Source organism: Bidens hawaiensis, unplaced genomic scaffold (assembly GCF_021521415.1).
Source record: "Bidens hawaiensis isolate Kalapana, Puna unplaced genomic scaffold, B.hawaiensis_p1.1 tig00060864_1, whole genome shotgun sequence".
Lineage (NCBI taxonomy): Eukaryota > Viridiplantae > Streptophyta > Magnoliopsida > Asterales > Asteraceae > Bidens > Bidens hawaiensis.
Window position 1 is genome coordinate 3,465 of NW_027500948.1, and position 12,258 is coordinate 15,722.

The following is a 12,258-nucleotide window of genomic DNA, read 5'->3' on the forward strand; positions in this document are numbered from 1 at the left end:
TTTTTTGCATTATATATGTAATTTATTTTGTTTTATTTTCGATACCTTAACGAACGTAATCGAAACCGACTTAATTCGCGTTGATTCCCAACCGTAATGTATAAGACCAAATAAGCGTTGCTTTAAATACGCTATTTATTTGTATTATTAATTATACGAGTATAATGAGTGTTCACTAATTTAAATTTTTGGTTTAATGTTGGTACTCTAGTGAAGGTAACTGATATCAGCCGAGTTCGTGTGGCTTTGATCGTAAGCTATATTTTTTTTATTTTTGCGTTAATGAGTGTGAGTGTCGCTAATGCAATGAACTTAGACCATACCAAACGAATGGACTTTAGTACACCGCCACAACGACAAGTACAAACCTAGTTATAATCTAATATATATAAAAAGAAGTTTGGTGCCGCTAGCATTCCATTGGGCCAAGTGGTGGTCCGGCATTGGGTAATGTAACATCTCTAAAGTTTTAATACTAATTTTGTCAAATTAGGAAGTTTAGGGACCAATTAGTCATTTAGCTAAAGATATGTGGAATCGACACATGTCCTATGACTCATCACCATGAAAAAGACACATGTCACGTGGTGGCAACATGGAAGGACACATGTCAACATGTAACCACATGTATCCTCACAAAGTGACATGTGGCTATGACTAATCAATTATAATGCCACATGTCAACATCAAATAGCACGACTCATCATCAAGAATGACACATGTCGCATGGTGGTGATTGGCGGTTTGACCGAGGATGGCTATAAATGGTAAAAATGGGCTCCTTATTGCGGCATCCAAAAACACAAACCACTTTCACTTTCTCGTAGTTCGTGTCATCGAGTTGGAGTCCTGACGCCACTCTAGATTTTCGACGTTTCATACCCCAACACCCTACGTATAGTTGAAGTACTCCTCGTTTGTCCTTAAGCGTTATACCCATTTTAAGGTAAGAGTTATGTTTAAGATATTATATTTCATTGCTTAGATCCTAGTCGAGGGTATAGCCTAAACGTTGAAAAGTTTATAGATATATTTAAGCTTTTTATATATATAAAGACTTACAAAAATAAACGTTTCTTTATTATTAAGAAACATAAAGTTTTACACGTAAATGTTATTGTTAATTGACTTTCTTCTAAATGAAGAAACATTAATTTATTTATATAAAAGATATTTATAAATAATTAAACAAGAAAAGCATGACGGGCATGTTGTAACCGGAAATGTGACAATACCGGTAGTCGAGTTTCTTGTCTAAGGAAAGTAATTCGTATAAATCTCAATCAACAGCGGGACCCGTTTACTTTTCTGGAGAGCTTGATGAGAGTATTCAAATCTATTAGGTCAAAGCATGCCACACCAAACGTTATGCAAACTAAAATAATCTTTTTGAATAAAAATGACTTTTATATCAAAATAAATGTTTTATCAAGGTTTACAACTACAAATTAGACTAAAGGTCTAAACCTAGATCACTTGATCTAGATATTCATACATAGATATTCTCGTAACTACAGGTTCGAGATAACATGCACAACATAAATCAGTAAAGACATTTTGATCATAACAAAGGTGAGTACATTGACTCTAAAACTAACGCGAAGGCGTTAAGCATTTTACATGTGATTTAAAAATCAAAACACGTGGCTTGAATGGTTTTTCAAAACATTTGATGCATCAAGGTAATCTAACGACATAGCATTCAGGCCATAAGTGCACGCATAGTTGGATCCAAGTTTATACACGTGTTACAGATGAAAGGCCGTAACATGGTTAGTAAAGAGACTCAGTTATAGGCATACGTAAAACTACGATCAATCTGAGTAAAAAGACTAGTGTGCTCCGTGGTTGTACACTCGGGTGAAACAGTCCAGCTTTTAGCTAACATATTATTTTAAACATTTTCAGGTAATTAGTAGCAAGTGATAAGGACAGTAGAGTAACAGGGAGACAGCTCATTGGAGATGTAGAAGGATCTGTGGACTCATTTTGTTGAACTCCTTATAAAACATGATTATGTTAAAATAAATGTTTTATATTATCAAGGGTATTTAAATCCCTGTTTATATAAAGAAATACTTTGTCAAAATAATTTTTCGTTGCAACAAAATAAACTCTGATATATTTTCAAAACCGATACCAACTATTGGTCATACGTCTAAGCCCATGTGGCCGGGTGTGACATACAACGTTTTTTTTTACTTACGGTATCGTAATGAACATAATAGAAACCGATTGAATTTGTGTCGACTCACCGCCACAAAACTCGAAACTTACAACACTCGGGTCTTACCAACTCACAGTCGCAACGCCCAAGACATGCAATGCTCGGTTTTACCAACGCCCCGAGTTTTACTGACCAATAAATGAGTTTTGATATTTTCTTTATTAATATGTTAGTCTTTTTATATGTGAATTTGATGAATTTATATTTTAGTTTTTAACGGTTGGGTTTTACCAACGTTTTTATAATGTAGCGAACTATTCATCGAATTCGCATCGACACGCCGTCGTAACTTTTGGATTTTTACCCGCCGGAGTTGTACCAACGTCCAGTTTCAACGCTTGGGTTATACCAACCATATAAATGTTGTTTTAAGTAATTTAATTTTTACATGTTAATCCTATTATTTGGTAAATATAGTTTTGGGTTTAATTATGGTACCAACTGAACCCACATTAGTGCACCGCTGCAATGCGACAGGTACATGAACAGATCAATCCTGTCCGGCGCAACGCGGCGGGTTGAACATAAGTTGTTATTAATAATAAAATAATGTTAAATTGAAAAACAAAACAAACAAACTTAGGGTGTGTTTGGGATTACTTATTTGAGAGAAAAAGAACATTTTGTTAAAAGGACTTATTAATTTATGATTTTTTTAAGAGAAGCTTTTAAAAAAAATGTTTGGATTAGCTTATGTGTTGGGGAAAACAAAATGACTAAAAAACACACTCTTTTTTAAAAGGAGTGTAATGAGTTTTGAGGGTTAGAGGGGTGTAATAGGTAAATCAAACCCATTAAGTCAATAAGTTACAAATTCCTAACTTTTCAAAACCTTTTTATTTTGCCTTCTCTATAAGTTAAAATCCATAAAGCTTATAATTTGCCTAACACCTTATACACCTATTAACTTTTTAAAAAATTTATAAGTTATAAGTTGATTAAAATAAGGAATCCCAAACACCCCCTTAGTCTTTTGAGTTTTGACTTTTTGACCCAAACACTCAAATTTGAATTCCTATTTATATAGTTACCGCACTCCCATTCATCCTCACCTTTCCCGCCCACTCATATCAATCATCCAAACTGATTTTGATTTCATGGCGAGACCCGAGTTAGTACTGAGGAAGATCGAACACGCGAACAAGCGAAAGTCAGTGTTTTACGAGAGGCGTAAACGCCTCCTTAACAAGGCGAACGAGCTTGCATTGTTATGCGATTCACAAATCCGCATTATCATTATTAACGAGAAGAATCGTGTCTTTCATTATTCAGCTGGTGTTTTCAAGTATCACTTTCTTTTTAGATTATTTCTTGATAATATTAAAAAATATTAATAATAATTTGGTTTCGATTTCTCATTTCTTGATTGGTTGCAGCATCGGTGACATCATCAGACGATTCCAAGACGCTCAATAAATCCCCCTGCCCTAATTCAAAACCGTGAACATGGAGTTCACATCGACCAAAATCACCCTCAAGAAAACGGGTATCTTTCTTTAAATAGTTTATTTTGTCTTTGATAATTTATTCATTATGTATTATGTATGTATGTTGTCATTAGTGAAAGTGATTGTTGCATAATGGAAAGAAAAATTAAAGATAAAAAAATAAGTTTTTGATGAACAGATTATGTATGTTGTCAGAGCGATCCTCCTTATTCTTCTTGACACAATTGCATTCTTCGATCTTGACATCAGTTGAACCACTCCCTGAATCACCACCAGAGTTGTCCCCCCCCCCCCCTCTATATTGCGAGGATACATCGGAAATTGTATTTATTCAACTTATCCAAACCATAGTTTTTGTAAACGTCTTCTTGACTCCCGTCTTTCCTTGTCCTTATTGTAAAAGTTTTAGCGTGCTTCATAGTAGCAAAATTAACAACGTTATAACGAACTCTCGAAAACCTCTTGATTGATTTAAGAAAGCCTAACATTATGAATGAATGAATCCCTAATTCACGAACTGATGAAGAAGATGATTGAACAAGAACAAGAATAGGAGAGAAGAGGGGTGATTGAATGTGTTTTGTTTGAACAAGAACAAGAAGATGAATTAATAACGTTCCGTTTACGTACCTATCTCTTGAACGAAGTTAGTAGGCTAGACTTTAAGACAACACTGACCAACGTTGCTTGTGGTGGTGGTGTAGGTTATCGGAGACCCGATTTACAGGTTGCCAGAGGTGGCATTGTAGTCGAGTGGGAAGAAGGCATAAGAGATGGTGGGAAAGAATAGAGATGAGAGTAAATAAAAAGAAGCCTTATAGGAAGGGCATTAGACATGTCTTTGTGTTCTAAACAATAATTGATAAAGGTGAAAGTTATGAGACACATTTTCCATGTTGTTTTTGCATGCCTAGCAATGAGTTGTAGTCTTTTATTATTATTTTTTTAATTAATTCCAAGTCTTTGTATTTTTTGCAATAATTGCCTTTTTTGTCTTTCTCTACGGAGGCTATATATAGTTCTCGTTCTTTTAAATGCCTTTAGAAAACGCTAAACATCATAGTAGTAATAGTTTTATTAGTGAAGAGTTCAATGAAACTTTACTAATCAAATAGCTCTTAAACTTGAAACGGGTGAAACAAGATGCATATAATACACCAAATTTAGTCTAAGAACACTTACAGAAATATTTCATAAGGGAAAAAAATCGATGTTCTAATTTGTAAATAAAAAATTGTATACAATTTATTTGGTAAATTTATTAAAACATACAAGGGTTTGAGGAAAACATATTTATTTGGGTTAAGAAACAAATAATAAACTTACTAGTTTGTAACTTGAAACTAGATAAACCACAAACCAAATTCACCCTTAATTAAAATGGGTTGAAACTGCCTAACAAATACTAGAAAAATAAAATAAAATCTTTTACCAATGATCCTGCAGCAACCATCTTTTATTATTTTTTTTTTGTGACAGTTTTTTTTTTTTTTTGGTTGTACGGAGGAGACAATTTTCGTTTTTTTGAAATGCCTTTAGAAAACGCTAAACATCATAGTAGTAATAACTTAAGTAGTTAAGAGCCCAATAAAACTTGCATGAATCAAATAGCTTATAAACTCAAGAGTTAAACAAGACGTATATAATACGCCTAATTTAATCGAAGGGCACTTAAAAGAAATACTCGACAACGAAAACATAATGGATGTTCTAATTTGTAAAAAAAATGTATACAACTTATTTGGCAAATTTGTAGAGGAAAACATATTTATTTGGGCTAAAAGGAAGTTTATTTTTAATAGTGTTTGGATCCTCCGCCAATACCTGGGTGAAACTTTCTGAGATGGGATGTCGACCGCCCATACTAATTTTGACTTTTCAGACCTAACTCATCCAAGAACACCATTAAAAAAGTAAACCCATCACTATAGAGAAACCCTTTTGAATCATGTTTCGAACCTTAGACTTCGTATATCCCAAGCCTTAATTATTACCCATGTCATTGTGCCGAAGGCCAATTGCACACAAATGTCATAGCTACTAATTTGAAAGCATAGGTTATTTATGTTGATTGATCATAATACATTCTTTAGTGATAATTGATTATCCATAAGATTTTAATGAATTATTATGTATTTTATGGTTAGTACGACCCAATAGAAAAGCACTATTATTATCACAAAGAATTAATGCTACATTGTTGAACGGGAATCTTGTGATTCAACTACCGCATGGAAGAATGGGCCCGCGAAAACCGATGGAAGAAGTATTGACAATCAAAAGCACACAAGAATAATTCTCTTCACCCAATAGAATAATTCTATTGGGTCCGCGAAAACCGATGGAAGAATGGGCCCGCGAAAACCGATGGAAGAAGTATTGACAATCAAAAGCACACAAGAATAATTCTCTTTAGTGATAATTGATTATCCATAAGATTTTAATGAATTATTATGTATTTTATGGTTAGTACGACCCAATAGAAAAGCACTATTATTATCACAAAGAATTAATGCTACATTGTTGAACGTGAATCTTGTGATTCAACTACCGCATGGAAGAATGGGCCCGCGAAAACCGATGGAAGAAGTATTGACAATCAAAAGCACACAAGAATAATTCTCTTCACCCAATCAAAAGCACACAAGAATAATTCTCTTCAAAAGCACACAAGTATTTTATGGTTAGTACGACCCAATAGAAAAGCACTATTATTATCACAAAGAATTAATGCTACATTGTTGAACGTGAATCTTGTGATTCAACTACCGCATGGAAGAATGGGCCCGCGAAAACCGATGGAAGAAGTATTGACAATCAAAAGCACACAAGAATAATTCTCTTCACAAGAAACTTTCATTTCAACCCTTAATCATAAATAATAATAAATATAATATTTACATTAAGAAAGAAACCAAATCGGCAATAAACTGTGTCGCAAACCTATTTTGAATTGCAAAACTCAATTTTTAAAGACTATATTGATAGATTTTAAAGTCATGACATTATTATGCATGGCTCATTAAACCTGGCTAAATAGTTTCACAGCTTTAGGTGCGAAAAAACCAGAAGTATTAAAATCAAAAGGTATATCGTTCTCTTTATGTACTTTCTCTTTTGTTTTTTTATTTTTGTTTTTTCCTGCTCCTACGTGCTTAGTTTATGGTACGTCAAGTTTGTTTTGTGTCTAAATATTTTTTACACTTTCTAGTATTTATGTATTATAATATGGTAAATAGTATTTTGAATAAATGAGTAATTAACAAATTTTATCATATACGACGAATCATGTATGTAAAGCTCGTGTTTTGGTTTTTTGAACCTAAATGCCTCATAGTGCCTCACGCATTTTTAAACTATGTGCATGGTATATCATTTCATTGGGTTAAAATAAACCATGTAGGACCCACCTAATTGTAATATAAACCCGAGTCCGACTACAACCACAACCCTCACTGCAATATCATTTTATCACAACTATTCGCCCATCGCATGTGACTCAAACTAGCTCTGGGGCAAATCTAAAGGAAAGTCGATTTCAAAGGGATAAACGAACTCCGTTTTAGATCTGGGTGGGGATGGTTTTAGATCTAGTCCAACTAATTATCATTATCACCACCACCACTACCAAGTTTGTCAATAATTCATGTAGAGACTAGACCGTGTCGTACCAATGAGGCGTCTGCCTTTAAGCAATGTCAAGTGTGGATTCCACGGTTACCTGCACCAACTTTGTCCTAGCTGATTACTTAAAACTTTTAAAAAATGAACACCTCCATGTTTCAGTACCGCGATTCTTTAATTTCCATGACTATCATCGGTGTTCTTTCCATTAACATCACTGCGATTTCCACCAGTTCCAACAATGACATAGGGATTCAAAGGAAACTCCTCCAAATTCCTTAGATTAAAGTTTTCATAAACGTACTCAACAACACTAACAGTATTGTGAGTTTTCCATGCCATAATTGGTTGGGATGCGCGCCCACCAAGAATCCATTTTTCAAAAAGCCAATACACATTTTTCAAACTCAATCCCAAACATGCTCGTCTCAAAGTTGGAGATAATGATGGTTCTCATTAAATACATTACTAAAATTCCGTTTTCTTCCTAAGCAAATCAATTCACGTATACAAACCACCGTATAAGTATACATTCGATGTTCATAACTATTAAATACACCTTCACATGTTAATACTAAGCAAAAAAAAAAAAGTGTGTTAAATGCATGTCAAAGATTTTAAAAGCAAGTCATAGTCTCAAATATAATATTGTTCAAGATTTGCTATTTCAGATAAAGGAACTCATAGGAATCTGACACATATGACAAAACGCGGATCTGCTATCTGAGATGGACTCGATAGTAGATCCTACATCAACGTTCACACACTCTCATCGCTTACATGGCATGCCACTTGGATAAATTGTTGAGTAACCAATTTTTTTTCTTTAAATCACCAAGAACGAAAAAAAAATCGAGTTCTTCCAACATAGATTGCTCATCACGAGTCCAAATACTTTGTGGAGGCTATGGTAGGGGTGTTAATCGGGTCAACCCGATCGGGTTTCGGGTTATTCTGGTCGGGTTAGTCGGGTTTTTAAAAAACAATATATGACCCGTAACCCGACCCTATTAAGGTTCGGGTTTGTCGGGTTCGGGTTAATCGGGTTTCAGGTTAGTCGGGTTGGGTTAATCGGGTAACTCTATATGTTTAAGTTAATTATTGTGTTGGTAAATGGTGGGTTGCAAAGAGAGGTATAAGTTGTATAACCAATAATAAATTATCTAAAGAACCAATTGTTTGTCATAAGGGTTACTTTACTTTAACGTAATTAAAAATATAAGCATAAGCAGGTGTCATGATATTGAAATATGTTAACTAAATATCATTAGGTTTAGCAACATGTGATACAGTAACCTACTAGCCACATGATGCAAAAGTGTAAAAAAGTAAAATAAAATTATGTGTTTGGGGCACAGTGCCTTATGTGAATGATGGGTAATGGGAGAAAGAACAAAGACCGTGACTTTTAACGACTTATGGTCATGCTTAGTTTGAGCAAATCATTACTATATTTATTTATAATTAAGCCCGTGTTAAAAAACCAATATGTAGTCCATTTGTTACTTTTCAACCATTCAATCCTATTTAATTACTTGGCCATGTTATATTTTAAATTAAACCAAATATATATATAAGTAGCATAAAGTATCTAAAAAACTAATATATATTGTCACCACTAATCGGGTTATTCGGGTTAACCCGAAACCCGAATTTTTCCCAAAAACTAACCCGAAACCCGACCCAATTAGCAACTCGGGTTCACCCGAATAACCCGATTAATAATTTTTGACCCTATTTAACCCGGCCCTAATTAGCTTATTCGGGTTCGGGTCGGGCTAATTGGCTTCCGGTATTTTGGACACCCCTAGATATGTGTGAATCATTGCCTCTTCTATACCATTCGATAATTTCATCCATGATTCCATGCTGCCATTTTGAACAAATGAAAATCAAACCAAAACTCAAATTCACGATCAATATGGTGTTTTAAAAATAAAGCATACCTACAATCACATGAAGTTTCAAATCCACGATCACTCTTTAAGAACAAAATGATACCAATATGTGTGTTGCACATCACCGACACCTCTGCAGTTTTCTTGAACAATGCACCGCTGCCCTTGAAGAACACCAATCTTCTTTTTAGGGCATGTTCAAATCCTTTTGATTAAAAGAAAACAAAGAAAAACAAAAGTTAATTTTATGAACATATACATGCAACCCAAATCCTTTAGATGTTTGAAGCATTAAGGAAATTGTGCAAGAAGTTGAGCATGTTGGCCTGTAGTATGTAACTGTAGTATGTCTTAAGGGAAATTATGTCCAAGAGTAAGTCTTTAAGGGCGAGGTATATATGCATCGTAGCATGCCCAAAAACTTTTGGGAAATTATGTCTTGGATCTAAGGAAATTATGTCTTGTTATCATGTCTTAAGGCCTCTAGTATGTAACTGTAGTATGTCTTAAGGGAAATTATGTCCAACACATACTCTTAGGAAAACATTTTGAAGTTGATCTAACTGTAGTATGTAACCTACCAAATACTTGCAAGTTCACTTTTTTTTCCCATGATAACAATAAAAAGCTGCAGCGTAGCATGCCAAAAAACTTTCAATATAAAAGTATATAAAACCGTATAAGATATTACGTTTTAGTGTTTTACAGTCTTATATGGTACTACAAAACCAGGAAATAATTTGACATCAAGTGTACTAGTAGAAAACATATTTGATTTTAAAGGTGGTATTGCTCTTTATGCATGTATGGACATGTGTTAATGATGGTCAATAGAATAAAATAAAACTTGTTAATAATAGTTATACTTGGTGAATCAGCGGTTAACTAATTATTTCGATTGTGTTTTATTTTAATCATGATCTACACAAGCAACAAAAACAGTGTAAAAGCTATAGATTTTTCAAATTCTATTTAAATCATGATATACTCGAACAAACATTTTAGATAAAACAAAAACATCATGTCATAAACTCAATATCACCCCAGTCAAGAAATCAAACAAATTTTTGAAAAACAACTCAACAATTGGATCGATATCTACTAGCAAGCTATTCTTTTGCACCCTCGGTTTGATGTTTGACTATACTCAATTGACCACCTTCTTTGTTGGCCGCTGTGGCTGCTTTTACCTCATTGCAGTAGTTGATGAACTTACTCAGCTCCTGATCAAAACAACAAATAATCTCAGGATTTTCGGCGGATCCAGATGTACATGGCTGACTAAATAGTAAACATGCAGTTGACTGTTGATAAATCTATTGTTAAAAACACATTTGCTTTGTTTGTCAATGTCTACAAAATCAAACGTGTGCAAATTAGATAGACAAGAAAGTACTCATGTTTGTATTGTATATGCTTTGTTCAACTTCATAACATGCTTGATCTCAAATTGAGCTCATTTCAATCTTTTTCACAAGTCGCTCAAGTAGGTTCACAAACAACTCGACTCACGTTCACAACCCTATACATGTTTTGTTACTTACCTTCTATGTCAAAACTAGTACCAGTCTGTTAAATGAAAACAAATTTGTAACATGTAGTTCTTAATATGATGATATAGCACCTCTTTAACATTGTACTTAATACTTTTGACTGCACTAACAAAATCCTTTATAACCATATACCCTCAAACTACCCAAACTACCCTAATTGGTTCAGTATCTAATACCTTTATCATGAGCTAAATGACCAAAAATAAATAAATAGATTAAAAAGAAAAACCCTCGGTTAATCAAAATCAATTCAGCTTAATGAACAGAAGCCATAATAACTTACACGATCTTTGTCCATCTGCTCTGTGACCTTAGCAGGCTTCACAACTCTCTTTCCTGCAGAAACGAAAGCTCAAATTGAATTATTAATTAGGTTAAGTTGCAGATGGAATAAAAACATAGCGAATTCGAATTCAATACCTTTTCGAGTTTTGGGCGTTTTGCCATGGCGGCTCGGAGGTATCGATTTCCTCTTCTGTTGGCCTTTGAACAGAGTTGCTTTCTGCGTCATGATTCTCTGATTGATTCAAGAAACTAAAATTAGGGTTTCTGAAAGATTTAGCGGCGTTGGTTTTAAATGGGGATTTTGACTGAATGAAGCTTTGTTATTACAACTTTGGCCCTTGTACTTTCTCTTTTCGCAATTTTATCAACAAAGTTTATATATAAAATTAACGTGCTAAACGTGATAATCAAGTAGAGTCATTATATATACAAGTAGAGTAATTATATAATTACATTATAGTGTAATTATCATAGAGTAATTACATAATTACTCTACTTATATATATAATTACTCTACTTGATTCTCACGTCTAGCACATTAATTTCATTTGTATTTGATCCAAACCATATATATTAATATTATTATTATTATTATTATTATTATATTATAAAAGAGTAAACTGTGGTTTTCGTTCATGTGATTTGTCCAAATCTACGGTTTTAGTCCAATAGTTTCAAATTTGTGATTTTTGTCCCTGTGTTTTCATTTCACTTGCAATTAAACCCGAATTTATTAACTTCGTTAGGTTTAGTCGTTAAACATCAGCGTTGTGAGAGGGCAGTTTTGTCCCTTCTCTCTAAATAAACCTCACTCCTAATACGCAAACATATGTCAACGAAAATAACTCTTTTCCTAAATTTCTGTGAAAATTTGTGGGTAAAAAGTCAAAACCTATAGCTCTTATGATGAAAATCAGGAAAAAAGGAAAAAAAAATATCAACAATAACTAAACTTGACTTTTATGATCGGCCACACATAATCAAATAACGGGAGGCCAAACCATGCGTGAGTTATGGAAGCAAAGTCATTAAAACATAGGGCAGGAGGCCCCCTCTATAGTCCATTGAAAAACTACCATATGAAGCCATAACATGCGTGAGCAAAAGTCACCCATAAGGCCTTAATGACGCCGATAAAAGATCGTTGAACAACTACCATACGAAACACACGGTCATGGTCATATATAGGTTTATAGACATCGAATGGGCCTGTATACCCTTTA

At 33.9% G+C, this 12,258-nt stretch overlaps 1 protein-coding gene across 1 annotated transcript; it reads right to left on the minus strand.

Annotated features, from left to right (window-relative positions):
* Positions 1-10,140: 10,140 nt before the first annotated feature.
* On the minus strand, positions 10,141-11,302 carry LOC143603138 (uncharacterized). The gene is made up of 3 exons (XM_077080035.1): positions 11,171-11,302; positions 11,034-11,086; positions 10,141-10,420 (listed from the first exon to the last, which is right to left on the minus strand). The coding sequence occupies exons 1-3, from the start codon at positions 11,259-11,261 to the stop codon at positions 10,307-10,309; spliced, it is 258 nt and encodes an 85-aa protein (XP_076936150.1). The 5' UTR covers positions 11,262-11,302; the 3' UTR covers positions 10,141-10,306.
* Positions 11,303-12,258: the final 956 nt, after the last annotated feature.

What these genes read in the sequence shown, in the direction of transcription:
- LOC143603138 (XM_077080035.1), bottom strand. Translation starts at nt 11,261, where the DNA reads ATGACGCAGAAAGCAACTCTGTTCAAAGGCCAACAGAAGAGGAAATCG. An exon ending in AACGCCCAAAACTCGAAAAG is followed by an intron (nt 11,087 to 11,170) that starts GTATTGAATTCG and finishes TCGTTTCTGCAG; the next exon opens with GAAAGAGAGTTGTGAAGCCT. An exon ending in AGCAGATGGACAAAGATCGT is followed by an intron (nt 10,421 to 11,033) that starts GTAAGTTATTAT and finishes TGTTTTGATCAG; the next exon opens with GAGCTGAGTAAGTTCATCAA.